The sequence below is a fragment of the Triturus cristatus genome, chromosome 1_2 (genome assembly GCF_964204655.1).
Source record: "Triturus cristatus chromosome 1_2, aTriCri1.1, whole genome shotgun sequence".
Lineage (NCBI taxonomy): Eukaryota > Metazoa > Chordata > Amphibia > Caudata > Salamandridae > Triturus > Triturus cristatus.
In genome coordinates this window covers 871,814,711-871,834,485 of record NC_140580.1, presented here as the reverse complement: position 1 = coordinate 871,834,485, position 19,775 = coordinate 871,814,711, and the positions used below count along the sequence as shown (strand labels likewise).

Below are 19,775 nucleotides of genomic sequence, written 5' to 3'. Positions count from 1 at the left end.
GACTAACGCTGAAGGCAAGCCAGTGCAGTGCTACCTGACGTAGGTAGAATGACGTACCAGGGAGGTTGCCAGGCAACCACGGTCGCGTCTGAGACCTGAGGCAGCTGGAGCTAGCGCGAGTGTGTCACCGCGCTTGGCTGACGTATGCCGACAATCAATGTGTCAATCGGTATGATTAACTAGGTAAAAGGGGCCGATTAGGGATATATTGGGTGAAAAACGGCGTGCATTGCCTATATGTAACTTAATGTAAATCGACCCATGACGTTGTCAATTTTAAACGGTTTCGATCGAAAATCGTATGTGAGCGTGCGTGGACTATTCATTTGCATAGGAGATGGATGAAGTCTGGCACAAAATTACGTTTGTGGTGCAGAATGGCATCAATGCGCAATGGCAACCTCCCTGGTACGTCATTCTACCTACGTCAGGTAGGACTGCACTGGCTTGCCTTCATATAGCAGCCGGCCTGTCAGTTGCGGCTTCCTCCAACTACGAAAGGTGGTGCGGCAGCGTTAGTCAAGACCTGTTTCTATACATACTCTGATTTATTCGTGAAACGGTGTCATTGTAATTCTCTTCAATACTGGCCCTCTTCTTGTATATTTTGTACATAAAAAGTTTTTTGTATTCAATCTTTGTATATATTATGCACAATTCTGTCACTTATGTCACTTTGTCACCGATTCACAATTTCACTTTATAGTTTATTACTTTGGTAACCTTGCTTTACAAATGATATGGGTGTTCGTATAAATGATGCAATTTATATATAAAGAACAGCATTTCACCCTCTAAAGTTGACTTTACCGTGATTTGTACTGTAACATTGTGTGTGTGATTTGTACTTCACAATTTATGTGGTCAATTCTGGATTAATTCTTCAATTGTCCTCGATTCACTTGTAGAACAAAGTAATTGTTCTGCTCATACCCGACAGAACCATTGTTTCTTATAATAATTTCCACACCCAAGCCTGGAAAGCACTCTGACATGACTGCCAGGTAAATTGAAAAACCCCTGATCCAGTTAACCAAAGACTCTTCAACCCTATATTTTAGCAACCGATTCGCCCATTCCTTCGGGTGCATCCACTCTTTGTTCTTTTTGACCTCCTCCCTTTTAGTCTCATCTAACGACAAGGAAAACATATTCACATAACTTCTGTTGGACTTGGCCCTTTTTCCCTCATTTTTTTCGTTTTTGCAGTGTTAAGGTGCAGGTGCTTACTTCTCCCAAGATGGCTGCCACAGACCCCTGCTACTGCAGGGTGGTCGTTTTTCATAGTAGCACCCTAGCTGCCAGGAGCTGGCTGGGACCCACAACAATGTTGCGACACCAGCCCGCCTTTTTGTCCCATAGGTAGAGTGGGGAAGCTCCTGGAAGATGCTGGAACCTTCTAGAAGGGAGGTGGGGTTTTACTTTTGCCGCCTTGGCTAGAGGTCACCTGACCTAGGGCTACATAAGAGTGGGAGGGAAACTTTTGTGGTGAGTTGGCCATTGGGGTGAAGCGGAGCTGGAAGAATCCACCAGGAGTGTAGGCGGTAGGGCCTAGCCAGGGACTTATGCCTCTGAGAGTGACAGGATTTAGGTACTGCCTCTTAAGTGAGTGAGGTGCCCTGGGAATCCCACTGATCTTGCCCAGTAGTAGGAGGACCCAGAGACTCTCTGCCAGCCTGACTAGGAAGGATCTAGTCGCCCTCTCCATTCCTACCCCCTGTAACAGAACCCCTTAAGGGCGCCAGATACATCTGCGCCACAAGACTTCATCTGTCAACTGAGAACTGAAACCTAACTGTAAGAACTGAGACTGCATGACAAGAGCGAGCTGTAAGCCTTGAATGCCAGAGCTGAGACTGCGTGTCCAAGCTGACCTATCACACTAAATGCTAAGCCGATTGCCAAGCCACCGGGGATCGACCAGGTACTAGCGCTGGGACCCCCGCGCTCCCTGCCCTGGTCTGGGACCCCCGGCAGCGTGCTCCGCTGAGCACCATATCCCCATCCTTAACTTGAGCCCCCCCCTGCGACGACGAAGCCAGCACACTCACCGCCGCGGCCTGGAGGCCTGGAGAAGTGCCCTGCTGTGTCGCGAGGCCCTAGAGAAGTGCCCTGCTGTGTCGCGAGGCCCGGGAGAAGCCCGGGGCCCCGTCGCTGCCGTCGCAGCCGTGTGAGGAGGTGCGCAAGGTCAGGGCCGAGTTCCCCCATCGTCGTGAGGACGGACGCCTGCTGACGCCGAGACGGAGGTAAGCCTGGAGGCCGAGATCCCCCCTGGTGCGCCCCCTGCTGGTCTGGAAACCACACCGCACTTGGCCCGGGTTGTCCCCTCCGTGGGAGTCCCCTCCCCTGCCTGCGCGTCGGAGAGACCCCGCCGAGGGATCCTGTCCGTGTCCCCCCTCCTGTAATACTGAGCGCGGTGCTCTGTGACCTGCACCGGAGCATAGGGACCCGCTCCTCAAGTTCGGTCACCCTCCCCGCTGGAAGCCGCCCAAAGAACTGACTGACATTACCCTCGTGTGGCGCTTCACGCCACCGACCCTGCTTCTTCAGCCGGAGAGGCCAAGGAATGCGAGTAGCGCATTGTGTTATATGCTCTGCTCGAAAGTAAATTACATGCCAAGGAATGCGAGTAGCGCATTGTGTTATATGCTCTGCTCGAAAGTAATTACCTGCTAGGGGATGCGAGTAGCGCACTGTGTTATATGCTCTGCTCGACCGTAGTTACATGCCCAGGAATGCGAGTAGCGCATTGTGTTATATGCTCTGCTCGAAGGTAATGATATGCAACTGATTACGAGTAACGTGTTGTGATAATTGTTCTACGCAAACGTTTCCACATGCAACTGATTGCGCGTAGCGCTGTGTTTTATATGCCTTGCTTCACAGTACTAGGGGCCAGTGGTCACGAGGGGCACTCAGTTCGACAGGCGCCATGTTGGTGAACCCAATGTTCCCCCTTACAAGTATAACGCTGTGTTAGACGGCCGGTTCAGGGAAAGACGTGACATAAGCGCGCGCCGCGCTAGAATCTCCCGCATTTAACCAGCGGGCGTGGGTACATAAACGAGGTTAGGCACTGCCTAGATATCACCAAGAGTGTCGTATGTACTGAACGATGGTATTATGATTCATGTATTACCTTGTTATTTCCTGAACTGCAACTGACCAGCTATACTTGGATAAACTTGAAGTATTTGCATAATTTAAACGGTGTGGCGTCCCTTATTGTGTGTGACTCTAGTCCATGAGAAGCGTGTGGTGTATGGTTGCTTAACACATAGCCCTCTGGTTGCCCGACCGGCTCGCGCCACGTTACCGCCTATAGGGCCTGGTGACCCCAGGTTCCTACATTGGTGGCAGCGGTGGGATCCTTGGGACTTGTGACCATACAGCACCCTTCCGTGAGGCGAAGGGCGCCACAATTAAACGCCTATCCTACATTTTTTTTTGTTCAACAGCTCAGAAACCATTGTTGCTGGATCATTAGTTCCACTGTCCAGGTAGAGAGTGCAAGAAACCTGGTTGGCCACTAACTGTTGCCTACACCCTAGGAATTTTCTCCTTAGAGTCTAGGTCCCCACCTGCCAGAATGGAATCCCGGTTAGCTGACCTCGAGGGGTACACAGTGAAGCAACTAAGGGAGTTCGCACAGGAGTTGGGGGTGCCTGGGATGCGGAGGGCCAAAGCGCCGGAACTCCGTACCGCCATTAGGGCATGGGTAGAAGCCCACCCAGAAGGGAGAGGGGATGAGGGACAGGAGGCGCCAGAGGCACCTCAGGAGGAGAGCGCCCAAGAAGTCCTAGACATCGTAAACATAGAGGAGTCTGAAAATGTGCCCCCAGGGAGACGTTCTGGGGCCAGTAGTAGGACAGGGTCTAGCAGGAGCGCGTCTCCAAAGGAGTATGAGGACAGAAGGGAAGAGAGGCAATTAAGATGGGAACTAGCCAGATTGGAACAAAAAAGGGAGAATATGAAATGGGCAATGGAGGAGAGGAGGATGGCGCACGAGCTTCGAATGAAGGAGTTGGAGCTGCGTGCCCTCCAGATGAATGTGTCCAGTGAGGACACTGGTGGCAGCATACCGGAAGCTCCACAGGAGCTAGAAGTTTATTTACCCCAGGATGACATCACTAGGGTGTCTGAGGTGGCATTGGGGTGTGAACCTGAAGGGGGTGGTGCAGGGATCTCCCAACCCAGCGAGGTGGGAGAAGTGGCAGATAGCCCAGCTAGGTCCCAGGGAGAGAGGGTTGTAGGGCCTCACGACCTATCTATAGGAAGGCGTGAGACGGGGAGGTGTCCCGAGGTGCCCCAACCGCAGTCTCAGGGCCTGGAGAGTTCCGCAAGGGAGCCCCAGGTTGGGAGCCTAGGCTGTCCCGATGTGCCATCCAGTGCAGGGGAGCCCCTAGTGTCAGGAGGACCCAGGGCGACTGTAACCAGCGCGCCTGAGGTTCTGGGGTTGGCCCAGTTTCAGGGTTTAGGTCCTGGGCTGGGGTGCCAGGCTCAGGGGTTGCCTGACCTGGCGGGTGGGGCCTCTGCTAACAGGGTCCCCCCGAAATTGACTTCCAGGGGTACCTTTCCCGGTGGGAGGGTGCGGAACTCTGGGAGGGGGTGCAGGGGGAGGGAGGTCTCACCCCTGGCACCGGTGCAGCCTAAGGGTTTAGACCCTAGGTTGAGGACTCAGTTGAAGGGTCAAGGCCCTAGACTGAGGAGGAAGTGGTGGTCTGAGGGTGCCTCGCAGGGTAGGGTGAGGAACCCTAGAAGGAGAGTTAGGGGGAGGAGAGCCTCACCCCTGAAGGCTGGTCAGCCTAAGGGTGTGAACCCCAGGAGGAAGGACCAGAGGCAGTTTAGGACTGCAAGGAGGAGGACCGGAGTGGTCAACGGGCACTACAGGCCTGGGGCTACTGCCCCCCACTCCGCGAGATCACCCGGGCCAGAGACATCTGGACGGCCCAGGGGCCGGTCCTGGCCACAACTAGCTAGGGAGCCCCAGTGGGGTGGTTTCGTTGGTCCAGGAAGGTTTGTTAGGGAACCCCCGGGTTCCAGAGCGGAGGAGAACCTGCGGGTGCTCCTGCCGTTGCGGGCCTGCGTCCACCTTTTCTCGCCCCAAGCAGGGAAGACCATCAAGGCATTGATCGGTCTACCCTGGCTTTCGGCTGGAAGGGGGTTATGTTGGACTTGGCCCTTTTTCCCTCATTTTTTTCGTTTTTGCAGTGTTAAGGTGCAGGTGCTTACTTCTCCCAAGATGGCTGCCACAGACCCCTGCTACTGCAGGGTGGTCGTTTTTCATAGTAGCACCCTAGCTGCCAGGAGCTGGCTGGGACCCACAACAATGTTGCGACACCAGCCCGCCTTTTTGTCCCATAGGTAGAGTGGGGAAGCTCCTGGAAGATGCTGGAACCTTCTAGAATGGAGGTGGGGTTTTACTTTTGCCGCCTTGGCTAGAGGTCACCTGACCTAGGGCTACATAAGAGTGGGAGGGAAACTTTTGTGGTGAGTTGGCCATTGGGGTGAAGCGGAGCTGGAAGAATCCACCAGGAGTGTAGGCGGTAGGGCCTAGCCAGGGACTTATGCCTCTGAGAGTGACAGGATTTAGGTACTGCCTCTTAAGTGAGTGAGGTGCCCTGGGAATCCCACTGATCTTGCCCAGTAGTAGGAGGACCCAGAGACTCTCTGCCAGCCTGACTAGAAAGGATCTAGTCGCCCTCTCCATTCCTACCCCCTGTAACAGAACCCCTTAAGGGCGCCAGATACATCTGCGCCACAAGACTTCATCTGTCAACTGAGAACTGAAACCTAACTGTAAGAACTGAGACTGCATGACAAGAGCGAGCTGTAAGCCTTGAATGCCAGAGCTGAGACTGCGTGTCCAAGCTGACCTATCACACTAAATGCTAAGCCGATTGCCAAGCCACCGGGGATCGACCAGGTACTAGCGCTGGGACCCCCGCGCTCCCTGCCCTGGTCTGGGACCCCCGGCAGCGTGCTCCGCTGAGCACCATATCCCCATCCTTAACTTGAGCCCCCCCCTGCGACGACGAAGCCAGCGCACTCACCGCCGCGGCCTGGAGGCCTGGAGAAGTGCCCTGCTGTGTCGCGAGGCCCTAGAGAAGTGCCCTGCTGTGTCGCGAGGCCCGGGAGAAGCCCGGGGCCCCGTCGCTGCCGTCGCAGCCGTGTGAGGAGGTGCGCAAGGTCGGGGCCGAGTTCCCCCATCGTCGTGAGGACGGACGCCTGCTGACGCCAAGACGGAGGTAAGCCTGGAGGCCGAGATCCCCCCTGGTGCGCCCCCTGCTGGTCTGGAAACCACACCGCACTTGGCCCGGGTTGTCCCCTCCGTGGGAGTCCCCTCCCCTGCCTGCGCGTCGGAGAGACCCCGCCGAGGGATCCTGTCCGTGTCCCCCCTCCTGTAATACTGAGCGCGGTGCTCTGTGACCTGCACCGGAGCATAGGGACCCTCTCCTCAAGTTCGGTCACCCTCCCCGCTGGAAGCCGCCCAAAGAACTGACTGACATTACCCTTGTGTGGCGCTTCACGCCACCGACCCTGCTTCTTCAGCCGGAGAGGCCAAGGAATGCGAGTAGCGCATTGTGTTATATGCTCTGCTCGAAAGTAAATTACATGCCAAGGAATGCGAGTAGTGCATTGTGTTATATGCTCTGCTCGAAAGTAATTACCTGCTAGGGGATGCGAGTAGCGCACTGTGTTATATGCTCTGCTCGACCGTAGTTACATGCCCAGGAATGCGAGTAGCGCATTGTGTTATATGCTCTGCTCGAAGGTAATGATATGCAACTGATTACGAGTAACGTGCTGTGATAATTGTTCTACGCAAACGTTTCCACATGCAACTGATTGCGCGTAGCGCTGTGTTTTATATGCCTTGCTTCACAGTACTAGTGGCCAGTGGTCACGAGGGGCGCTCAGTTCGACAGGCGCCATGTTGGTGAACCCAATGTTCCCCCTTACAAGTATAACGCTGTGTTAGACGGCCGGTTCAGGGAAAGACGTGACATAAGCGCGCGCCGCGCTAGAATCTCCCGCATTTAACCAGCGGGCGTGGGTACATAAACGAGGTTAGGCACTGCCTAGATATCACCAAGAGTGTCGTATGTACTGAACGATGGTATTATGATTCATGTATTACCTTGTTATTTCCTGAACTGCAACTGACCAGCTATACTTGGATAAACTTGAAGTATTTGCATAATTTAAACGGTGTGGCGTCCCTTATTGTGTGTGACTCTAGTCCATGAGAAGCGTGTGGTGTATGGTTGCTTAACACATAGCCCTCTGGTTGCCCGACCGGCTCGCGCCACGTTACCGCCTATAGGGCCTGGTGACCCCAGGTTCCTACAACTTCCCTTCCAAATTTTTTCTTTATCTCTTGTGACACATGCCTCGCCAACTTTTCCCTGGACGAGCATACTTCACCTAAGCCCAATACTGGCAAAGTCTGCAGCGTACCTGGTCCAGCTGCTTCTGCTGCTTTCTCCTTTCCTGTTTCCAATGGCGTGCTTACTGCTCACGGCTCTTTCTCGTTCCCTACGGGAGCTGCTCCACCTGTCACTGCCCCACCTGCCGGAACTGACTGCCCTTCACTAGACTTCCCACCCGCAGCCTGTGCCACTGTGGGAGAGCAGGCCGGATATACAGACGCGGAGGCCGAATGTAGTGAGCCAGTGGGTAGGTTTGTATTTGTTTAGCTGTGGATATGGGGTTGGATCAAAGTCCCGGGGTTCTTGGCTTGCTTTCACGATCTCGTCCTCTTCTCCTGGTTCGTGGCGGTCTCTTCCTCTGGTCGCTGACTCGGGGTTTGCCGAAGTGGATTCCCCAGGGAGGCTCATGAGAGGGACACGGAAAGAAAACGAGAGACCGTTAGGGATATGTCCTGTCTGTATGAAAAGGAAATGAAAGACCCGTCACCGCACCCGTGTCCCTCAGGGTATGGAAGTTTCTCTAGATACAGCCCCCGAGTCTAAGCGAGGCAGGGAGTCGGAAAGTGCCCGATCAAGTATGTCGAGGGCCCTTTGGGGGGGTTGTGTCCCTCTGTAACGGTAAATGCAGGGGGGGGGGAAATAGAAAAAACCAGGACGCTCTAGATAGCAACACCGTACCACCACCAAAAGTAAAGCATCACTCGGTGACCCCGTAGGCAACCCCTCCCCTTGTCTACCACCCGCTTCCCGCTCCCGTTATCCCGTGGTTTTAGCCACTCACCGGCCCCGCCGCAACACTTCCTGGTTGCAGCCGCTCTCCAGCCTCCTCCTGTGGGGTCCACCACTCCTCGTACCACGCTTCGTCCGGGGCCTCGTCGGCGTCCTCTGCTTCTGGACTCCGCCCCGTCGTGCTTGCTTCTCTCTGCTCCGGCTCCGTCCTCCTCCGGTACCTTTCCTCGTCACGCTGTTCTTCTTCCTCTTCTCCTCTTCGGTCTTCCTCCTGCTCCACCGTCGCTGCTTCCTCTCTCTCTCTCCTCTCTCCGGCACCAGTGCGTCCGTCGTCAGTTGCGATTCTTCTTTTCTCCTGTAGTGAAGAAGCACATCCGGGTTTAGTCCCTCCCCCTTCCGGGTCACTCCTGTCTGCGCCAGGACCTGTAGGGGACTGAGGTTTATGGGGTGGGGCTAGCCTCCACAATGGTGTTTGCTGTCCACGGGATCGTTCGAGGCCGGTCTCCCCGGGTGCGGCCCACAGGTAGGAGCGGGGAAGGGTCGCGGGCATGGTATGGTCCGAGGTCCTCTCACAGCCACCAACCTCGCTGCTTTCTCCAGTGCGGACTCACCCCCACCCAACACCCCTGCTGCTGGGGTCCAAGTACCTGACTTCTTCAACCATGGCAGAACTGCTGCCAGGCTTGCCACTAAATCAGGCTGCCCTGGGGCGCCCCCTGACGGCCCAGCTGAGGCCGGGGGGTTTGCATCAGACGTCCCTAGTTGGCTCCCTGCCAGACCTCCTACCATAGAGATAACTGGGGCCTGAGGTGAGGGGGCGTCGTCTGATGCCCCTGGTAAAGTAGCCCCTTGAGAAGAGACCCCTGCCGAGCCTGGCTGACCCCGCCCCCCAGGTCAGTAGCCTGTGGGACCACCCCTGCTGGCACCGGCGGTATTGCCTGCGGCACTTCCACTACTGGCGCCGGCGCCGCAGCTTCATCCGCCCCCCCTACTGCCGGTGGTGGTGTGGCAGGTTCTACCCGTTTCCTAGGCTTCACCCTTTTGGGCACAGGTGGGAATGCTGCCTTAGGAGCCACTCCAGCTCACCTGGGCCTGTCCTCTGTCCCATCCTGCCCATCCCCCTTTTTGTACCTCAACTCCGCTATAGCCTGACCCATGTCCTCCATTTTTTGCATCATGGACTCCATAAACTTTCCATGCGCTGTTTGCTTCGCTTCGCCTTAAGGGCCATGTCACTACAACAAGGTGGGACACCACTTTTCCTAGTAAAACTTTAAAACTCTGCCGCAACTCACTGGACCCACCGACTATAGTGCTCAATAACCCCCTGGGAGATTGCCTCACAACACCACAGCTGAAAGCCTTAATTAAGCGTGTCACTGACACACTTCCTGCCAATAAACAGGCCCTCTCCCTATGATTTTCTTTACACCACACAACCCAGTCTAGCTATGCAAAATAACAATGGGCCCTCTCCCTGTGATTATTCACGGTATAAACACAACTGGCTCACCAGGTAACAACAGCCCCCGCTACCTCGCTAAAAAGGACTTGCCACAACCCTACACAAGCCCCCCCACACAGAAACCCTTCACCTGATAGTCCTCGAAGGCAGAAAGTGATGTGCCTGCTTGCCCGGGTGCCAAAACCAGCTGGAGCCACCACCACAAACCACCATGCGGGCTCGGCGAGTAATCTCAGCCTGCGTGGCCCCAAGCTGGCTAACAGGGCACCCGGAGCAAGGTGCGTGGGGGGGGGGGGTGAAGTTTCCGAAAATGACACCGAGCCGAAAACAAGTCCAGCTCCCCAGCAGTCGATCCAGCCAATCCCGGCTTCCTCCTCACGACCTGCAGAAGGGAGATACAATTTTTTTTTATTTAGACACAAATTCGTTGGGACTTCCGACGAGGTCCTGTGGTGCAATTATGTGGGGAGCGACGAAAACAGAGAACGCCCTGCCGCTCCCAAGCCTTTTAAACCCCTGCAGCGCAGGCAGCCAGTTCTGACCAGTTTTGCCAGCGCTGGGAGGACGCGCGACCCGGAAGCAATTACTACCGCTTCCAGGTCGCGCGCAGCCCGCCAATCATGGAATGGCAAGGGAGGCGAGAGGCCCCACGTCACTGCTGTGTGCGGAACAGCCCCGCCTCCCAGCCGGCTGCGGGGGACCGGCACGACCGCCATAAGCGCGGCGTGTCCGAGTCCGTCCTTGCCTTTGGCAGATGCAATCTACTACTGTCATATTGTCAGATCAGAGTCTGACAATATGACAGTAGTAGATTGCATCAATCAGCAGGCAGCAAAATGCAAAATGATTTTGAGGTTATTGAAGGAGATTGTATTGCAGTCTTTGAAGTTCAATGTACTGTTTAAAGCCGGACATATCCCTGGCGTATTAAGCAATGCTGCTGATGCATTATCTTATTTCAAGCTGCAAGCTTTCAGGTTCCATCTGTTGCTCGAATATGAATTTACTTTGAAAAACCAAAAGATAAGAGGTGTTTGGCAAAACAGGAACAGTTGGTTTAATTAAACACTTTGGTCAGGAGCACAGTTACAGAAACAGGTCTGAGGACTGTCTCAAAGTGCAATCAATCTGAGTGAGTTTTTATACAGTGCCTATCCAAGGTGGAATGGGGTGGGTATGTTGTGGGAGGTGGGACAAGTGTCAGTTTAAGAGGTCTCGGCAATACCAGGCCACATAGGAAAGAAGACTCAAAAGAGCAAGGTTTTCAGGTTTTTTTTCTGAATCCAAGGCGACTAGAAGTGGATTTAATGTTTACAAGTTGGAGGTTCCAGAGCTTAGCTGTCAGATAGGAAAAGGTTTAGTCTCTTGTCCTGGTTTTCTTGATGGGTGGGATGATGACTGCTTTAGAAGAGGTGGAGGGAAGTGTATGGGAAGGAAGAGAAGGCCTAAAAATATTTTATAGATGAGTAGGAGCAGAGTTGCAGATGGCACAGACATAATGCCTTAAAAAAGAACCTCTTCTTGATAGGGGGCAAGCGGAGTTGTTTTAGCTAAGATCGGAGAATGGTGGAAAGTTCATAGTCAGACGGGCAGCTGAGTTTTGGACCACTTGAATATGTGGAGGAGTTACACAGGCAAACCCAGATACAAGGAATTTAAATAACTGAGATTGGTGGTGATCAGAGAATGCACCACAGTTTTCTTAGCCTCAGGGGGTAGGAGGAGGATGATGTTTCTCTGCATTCAAACAAGGGCAAAACCGTACCCAACAGCTGGTTTATGTGTTTCAGAAGAAGAGGCAGTTATCAAACCAAATGCCTAAGTTTTTAGCTGATGAAGTGGGGTACTAGAGAGACCTGAATTCTGTACGCCACCTTGCAGGACACAAAGGGATAGAATGGTGACAAAACAGAAGAACCTCGGTATTGTCACTATTTAGGTCAAGACAATGTTACTTCGCCCATAAGGACACAGCTTGCAAGCAAGGGTAGAAGTTGGCTTACATTTGACTAAAGTCTTTAGAAAATTAGATGCTAATTTAGGTGTCATCTCTGTGTGAAACTGCCTCAAATTAATGTGGCAGAAAATTAAGTAGATGGATATAAATATTGAAAAGTGACAATCCTTGTGGGGTGCAGCAGTTAATCTTAGAAGCTTTCAAGAGGTAGTTGTGGAAGAATTACCATTTGACAGTGTGCAGAGAAGAAAGGAACCTATCTAACTAAGGACACGTTTGCAAACGCCTTCTTCAGTTAGACTGCAAAGGAGGGTGACATGGGCGATCTTGTAAAATGCTGCTGAAAGATATAACAGAATCAGGGCAGCATGTTGGTCTTGATCAAGAAGCATTCTGAGATTATCTGAAGCTACCACTAGAAGAGATTATGTACTATGGACAGGCAGAAACCAAACTGAGATGTATTAAAAACAGGATTGTTTTCTAGGAAATCTTAGAGTTGGTGGCTGATAGCTTTTCCTATAATTTTCTAGGGGAATGGCAGAAAAGAGATTGGCTGGAAGTTACTTAAAATATTAGGGCTTTTTGAGGGTTTTTTCACAAATGGACAATAAATGTGTTACACATGTCTGGAACCCTGGCTGGATAAATGGACTAATTACATTCGTGGGTCAGAATGAGATGAAGGATATTTAAGGTAAGGGCCATATTGTGAGGGGGACAAGTATCACTGGGGAATCGGATTAATCTTAGACATAAGTCTCTCAAATTCTTCAATGGAAAAGCTGCTGAAATGTGAGAGAGATGGGCTAACAGAAGGCACCACTGTCATCAGAGCAGAGATGGAAGATGTCACATCAGACTGAAGGAAGATATTGAGGTTGAAGTGCAACAATCTTCTGATGGAAAAGAGAAGATACATTTCTTTTCTGCATGTGAAAGCATGAAATAGGATCCTTTTTTGTATAAATTGTTGTGTGGATGTGGGCATGTGTGAAGGTCATGTCTGCGTTGGCAAATATCTGTATCTCTCAATGGGTAGTGGCTAGGGCCTGCCTGAATGTGTTTAGGGATCTATACCTGTGAGATAGTGTAAAGAGAGCTATGTGTTGTGTAAATGGACAAGTGTGTGTGTGTGCGCGCGCACATGCTCATTGATGTGTATAGATTGCTTTATATTTGTCCTGTATAAGTGAACAACATGTTATTTGCATACGTGTGTGTCAATGTGCTTGAATAGATACATTGCAGTATGTCTATTGTAAGTGTGGATTTGTGTGGGGTAAATTGTCTGTGTGAGAGCTGTGCAAATGGGTTTGCATTTTGAGGGATATGTGTGTGTAGTATGTATGGTATAAACAGGGCCACTGAAGTTATGCGATTCCGTGGCTATTTTCACATAATAATGGATTTGTCGCATTTGCCACATAATCCATCATCTGCTGCATAATCTGCAGAATTTATTTTAAAAAAAGGAGTTTTTATCTCAAACGGATCAAAAGTTACTAAAAACGGGGAGATGTGGCTTCGCACGCATTGGAAAGCCCATTGCAAAGTTTTAATTGGTCATCTTTCATTTGCTTTTTTTCTCTATTTAGTTGTTAAACTGGTACTAATGAAGAGAAATCTTTGCTCAGACAGTAAGTATTACCATGTGTATAAATTACAAAATAATGAAGCAAGAGCATCAAAAATAGTGCAACATTATGCCCCATAGTTCTTGGCGCATAATTTTGTTTTCCCTGCCTCATAACTCCAGTGGCCCTGGGTATATATGCCACAAACATCCCACAACAGGCACGTATACACTTACACATAAATCGAGTTACACACCACCATGTTTGTCCGTGTATATGTGTGAGAGAGTGTTATATGCCGGGAGTGCGTAAGTGTGCCTATGTGACTGTAAACTGGCCTGTGAGTTTGTCTTGCTGAGTGGATGAAAGTCTCCATTCAGACAGCTGCGCTGGGTTTAGCACGCTTCCCGCCAAATCTAGCACAGCAGCTACATTCACAAATTGCTGTGATGTGGTCCCGCGTGCCCTTGGAATGCCATTAATCTGCCCCTCCCTCCGCGGCGGGCTCTTTCCCAGCTCGCAGCACACTCTATGGCGCTGGGCCTTTCATGTGGCACACACTCCCCACCTGCCCCTCTGGGAGAAGGTCAATATCCTCGGGGCTGTTTGGTGTCAATGGAGCATGGCAGGGGAAGCACGCTGCCATTGTCTGCCCTCCTGCTCTGATTGGCTGCAGAGTGTGGGAACCAGCAGAGGCCCTGAGACCCACAGCACTGCCAGCCGCGGACGGTGTATAAATAAGAGAAGGCTGAGACAGGACAAACAGATCTCTACAAACCAAAGGACGAGCACACAGCTCTCTGACAAGCATCAAAATGGCTCCGAGCATTGTCTGCATAGAACCTACTAAGCTGACACCAAGAGAGAAAAACAAAGTAAGTTAACAACAAATGGGCATTTTATTTAGTGCTCAATAGAGGAGGGCAGTAGGAGGAGGGTCATGTTTCTAAATGCTGACAAATTATTGTAGTGCTGCGCAGGGAATCAATAGAGTGACTAGTGCTATGCTAGCCCTTAAATTCTCAGGCAAAATATGATGTCTCAAATCGACCCATGGGATGTTGGCTAAAGACAAATATCCGCCTCTCTGTTGCAGATTAGGAAGCCAGCGGTGGAAAAGATGCGCCGAGACCGCATTAACAACAGCATCGAGCAGCTTAAGCACCTCATGGAGACGCAGTTCCAGGCGCAGCCGGCTAACGCCAAGCTGGAGAAGGCCGACATCTTAGAGATGGCAGTCAGCTACCTGAAGGAGCAGAGCCAACCGCAGACCGGTAAGTCTCGCCTTGCGTCACTCTGACCTCACGTCTCACTGCTGGAGTTGGTGCGCGTGCGCTTTAGCGTTTCATGCGCGTTCCACGGAGACATGGTCAGTTAAAATACTCTCCGCGCGAGCGAGCCATTCTTAACGATATCCTGGCACGTGACACAGACCACCGTTTACCACACTTTATAGGTTTCTATTTTATCATCCCAACAACCCCTTCGCTTTCTAATACGGTCTCTAAAAGTGTTACTGTCTTCTTAGAGGTGAGCGAGCAACACATTACCAGGGAGAACTGAGCCTTGAAACTATGTGGCATAATAATCAAGCAAAACGTGTAAAATGTGATAAAGTACTTTAATACTCTGAAGCGTTTCACATTAGCACAATGAATTATATCTCTGCTTTGATAAGTATTTACTAAAAGAGAGAGCTTTTTAAACATGCGGAGAAAAACATTCTCAGCCTTGCCCTGATGACACAGCTCTTAATGATCTAAGAGGCACATTTGTTGCCTTGTGTCCCCAATATGTGGCCTAAATCCTTATTATAGATGCATGTGCACCTTATATGTGGCCTACATACTTATTATAGATGGAGCAACCTTATAGGCTATTAAACAAAATAGAGGTTTTTTGTACAGGGCAGATCCTGAACTCACCGATTTGAAGGTGTTCTCATATGTGACAATGAACAATAAATAAGCTCAGTGAAATAAAGTATTGTCTAAGATCGCACAGTTTAGTCAAGAATGGAAACAGGGATTGATCTCAGGTTTACAGTTTCAAACTCTACCATTCAGCCACTAGATGGGTATCTTTTCTGACCTCAAGGAATAATGAATTGTCCTTAATTCTTGAGGGGTGAGATTAGAACTGTGGGTGACAGGCAGAACTCACATATTTTTGGCAGTTTTACATAGGGTGAACTTTGACCAAGGTCATGCTTGAGGCTTCACAACAGACACACTATGTTAAGCCTTTCTTTTCAGCAGAGGGAGAATTGACAGGATTCTCAGGATGCTGAGCAGAGGCCACGATTCATCTCTGGTTCCCAATGTTGCACAGTTATCAGCTGCAGCCACTAGGCCACATCGCAGTCATTGAAAGATCAGCTCATTTTGGACTCAAGGTTCCAAGAGGGCCTTAAGCTGGGCCTGGCTTCTGTCTTGAGCTCCAGCTTTCAGTGGCTCCCTCCCCTCTATGTCTTCTACCAAAATATGCCTCAAATTTACTTATGAAATGGGGCACCGTTTTTCTCCTTAGAGTTTCCTGTGTGCCCATTGTGTTGCTAGTGGGGTTCTCTCCCCACTTCTCTGACTGAGTCACGTGCACTCTCTAATACCACATCGTTTTTGGTGGTGGACAAGGTTTCCCCACATATACGGCCCTCCATAACCTGAAAATAAATGTGTAGTACACAACACTTAGGTTGTCTTTAGTGTTACCACTTAACTCTAGTTCACTGCAGACTTTTCTCCAATTCAGAACTTTTCACCTGCAAAATACAATTGTGCTGTTAAAATCCTATTAGGTCTATAGAAAAAAGACTACAATACCCAGAATGCATTAATTTATCACATGAAAGTGAAGGACTGGAAGCTGCCTTATAAGTACACTCATCCACATGCATTATACAAGTGTAATTGCCCCCATGTGTTTCCAGTATAGTGAACAGTGCAACTAGGCCACTCCTATTTACTGCTCTGACCAGCGCATGCTCTAATATTGCCACACACAATTGTATTCTGTTAGTTGCCTTTACCAATCCGCTTGAGGTGACCAAGAATGGTGCATTTGTAGTTCTGGTATGGTATTGGTCTCTGAATGTGCACATCCTGCATGTACAACTTGTAGAAGCAGCAATAGAGGATCTCAGCTACTGGTCTAATCGACTACCCTTTTTTTCTTCCTTTCCAGTTGTTGTGCCCTTCCACAAACACACATCGCCGGGATTCCAAGAAGGCTATTCCAGATGCTTCCAGGAGGCATACCGCTTCCTCTTAGCCCACAACGTACAGCAAGGAATCCACGCCAAGCTGTTCCACCATGCCCAGCCCAAGGAGAGGGCTCCCGCCAGCAAGGAGCAGCACCCAGTCCTCAAGCCCATCTGCCCCCCGGTGGCCATCAGCACACCGTGGAGGCCTTGGTAGAAATGAATGGCCTCCATTTTACATACGAGCACTTATTCATCCAGAGGAAACAATATGACTTCTGTGAACAGTCTGTGAAAATTCCTCTTGTTTTGTATGGAATATTATTCCCTCTTGTATTTAATTGTGAAAACAATGGAGTGCCTTCAGAAGCGTGACACTGAAAAAGTTTGGAGTGGAGCGTTTCCTCCATTCCTTTTATGCAAGCAGAAATATTGTGAAAAATAGATTTGCTCTTGCATTTCACCAGGACAAAAGCACTCTGTTTGCTAGTATTGAGTTCTTAAATGCCTGCATTGCCTTAGATATTTCAATGCAGACATCTGGTGCAAATCTTCCTCGTGAAGGGACCTCATCTCCAGGTTTAAATGTTGGAACAAAATGTGTTTACAATGGGTGTATGAATGTCAGGCCTGCTGCACAAGTACCTTTCAACAGGAGACGGGTATTGTGTCTCTTTGTATAAGCAGCCTGCTTTGAGTCACGTTGAATAACTGTCCCTTGTTTGTTGCCTTAGCACACATAACAGTTCCATAACATGGGCTATGTGTGCCAAAAAATGATTTCTATCGCTTCGTTCCTGCCTACAGTTTGTATGTGAAAAACATACACCATACTATGTATCTGCAACCCCCACCCCACCCCCCCGCCCCATATCATGTGGTTTAGTTTCATCAGGTCGAGGAATTTCTGCCAACATTTTGCATTCTGTGAGTTTGTCTTGTTTTACAATTTTGAGTTATATAGAACTCTTAAGATTCCGAGGTCCAGCATAAGCAGCTCATCCAGTCCAGATGTTTTGCTTTACATTCTGGGGCTTGTAGTCCTGTTCATCAAATTATAAACGCAGAACTACAAGTCTAAGATTGCAAAGCAAAACCTTTCAGCTGGATGACTTACTCCTGCATTAATGGGGAAACATGAGACCTCTGGTTAGGGAGCCTTCAAGTCCTAGAATGCATTGCGCTGTTGGCTATATACCCAGAACTGGGTGAAACTAACCCGTGTACTATGTACACAATTGACATACATGGGCGAATGATGGCTAAAAGAGTGCACATAGTTATTTTGGAAAAAGTATGTGGAATATTTCTACTCCCGTTATTTTTGTATGAAAATAGTAATTGGTGCTTTATAGTAAAGAAGAAGAAAGTCGTAAGATTTGACAGCTGGTGCACTGCATTTCAAAAATGTAATAAATGGTCTTCTCCGTGCTTCTGTATGTAATTATCAACTTTATGGTTGACAAGTGAAGAGTTTCGCTGCGGAAGCCCTGTTAAAGCTTTGCAGTGGACACGGTCGAATACTGTCTGCATACTGTGTATGCCTATTTTCTATCACATGCATTTTTACATTTTAATAAAAGTGTTTGTTAAAAATCACTGTGGAGTTTTTGTCCTTAAAGTGTGTACTCAGGATATGCTCTGAAGTTTAACATGCTATAAACATGTCATTCACGCAGTCACTCAGTTGCTCTCTCCCCACTCCCATTTGGGGTCTGCCTCTAGCATTTCGTTCACCATTTAAATAAGTGGAACTGCTAAGGAGTGAAAAAAACCTTTATCTGGAGAGTGGCTTTTGGAGGTAAATGGTGCCCCCACCCTTGAACTCTGTATGATCCTGGGCGGCGATCGTAGTAAGCAATGTTGGCTTCAAACGTGGGACTGTCAGCAAATGTGACACGACGAGGGGTCACGTGATAGCTATGCATAAACACTACATTTATCAGAGCGTTAAACTCCTACAAATTATGAATCCGGTATTATACAGATATACCTGATAGAATGTTTAAAATATTAGGAACTCGTATAGCAGGCACCACTAACTGAATCATCTCTAGTAGCTTGAATAATAGGTAGCGTGACCCCTTCCTAGGTCATTGCAGAGAGTGCTTCCGGTCCTGTACTTTCTGTGTGTTTGTATCCTCGCACTACTTACTAAGAGACTCACACACCTGAAATCAATGACTGCCAGACTTATCAATGAAAAGTTCAGGACTGGAGAGAGTCGGCAACGGCCTGGAGTGAGGAGGCCAATCTAATATTAGAATAGATTGCGAGCCACCCAATTGTTCATAGGTTACCTACCACCTCTCGACATATTACTACTCACTTCCCATCACAGAAGTGGGTGGGGTTTATGTAACTGCCTCCAGCAGGATCAGTGACTGTGCAAACCAAAGAAGCCTAATTTCTTCTAAGAGTTTTCGAGACGGGAGAGGGAGTGTCCCCCACACCCTTCCCCCCCAAAGCATTTTGAAAAATCGGGATCAAACAGTGAAGTTTAAACAAAACTTAATAGCTTTGTGGTTTGCTACGCAAACATTACCATACCCAGCTGCATTGGGCCTCACCATCGCCTATAAACTTTAAACAAGCATTGGCAAAGCCAATAGGTCCTGCCTATGGATGAGCTATTGGTTTTGACAAATTCTTTGAGTGGCAGCCAACACAGATAAAGAGTAGTGGGGTGGGTGGAGGAGGCGTGGGATCGGGGTGGCGGGAGCATGCAGCGGGGGGTTTAATAACAAAAAAAAGAAAAGACTTACCTGGTGCTCCCGGCCGCCTCGCGTCCTCTGCTTCCAGTTCCTAGTCCCAGCAGTCCCTGGGACAGCATCATAGACTCCCCATCCAAATCCCCACACTGCTCTCTAGCATGAGAGAAGCGTGGGGATTGGCCTGAGCGGGCTGGATTAACGCTGCTCAGGCACAGGGAGTCTGTGCTGTTTCTCCATCCCAGGTGTGCAATACAGCTAGGTTGGAGAAACCTAAGCACGCATGTCAGTTTGGCCGGCCTAAGGCATCTGGCTAAACTGACATGCGCACTTAAAAGTGCACCTACCACTCCTCTTCACCCTCCCATGGCCCGGTCCATCCCTCCCTGCACACGCTGGCTCAGCCAGCAGCTGAAAAATAAAACAATAATAAAATATCGTTTTATTTTTCAGCTGCTGGCTCTGAGCCAATGGGGTCACGGCTGGATTCTTTTTGTCATGTTGTATAGCAGCACAGCTGCTGTGCAGCACGGCTGAAGGTTAGAAAAAAAATTGCTATGATGCTCCCAGAGCTGACCGTGAGGGGCAGTGATACCTTTTCTTAGTATAGGATTATTCTCTGCCTTCAGAAAAGTAAGTTTAATTACTTGCGGACCCAAGATAAGCAAGGAGATGGAAGTGTTGATGAAACCAACCAATGGTAT

General features: G+C 49.8%; 1 protein-coding gene across 1 annotated transcript; it reads left to right on the top strand.

The window, feature by feature from the left end:
* Window positions 1-13,931: 13,931 nt before the first annotated feature.
* Window positions 13,932-17,951, top strand: LOC146868189 (transcription factor HES-5-like). The gene is made up of 3 exons (XM_085609222.1): window positions 13,932-14,036; window positions 14,258-14,435; window positions 16,345-17,951. The coding sequence occupies exons 1-3, from the start codon at window positions 13,977-13,979 to the stop codon at window positions 16,575-16,577; spliced, it is 471 nt and encodes a 156-aa protein (XP_085465348.1). The 5' UTR covers window positions 13,932-13,976; the 3' UTR covers window positions 16,578-17,951.
* The last annotated feature ends 1,824 nt before the right edge of the window (window positions 17,952-19,775 follow it).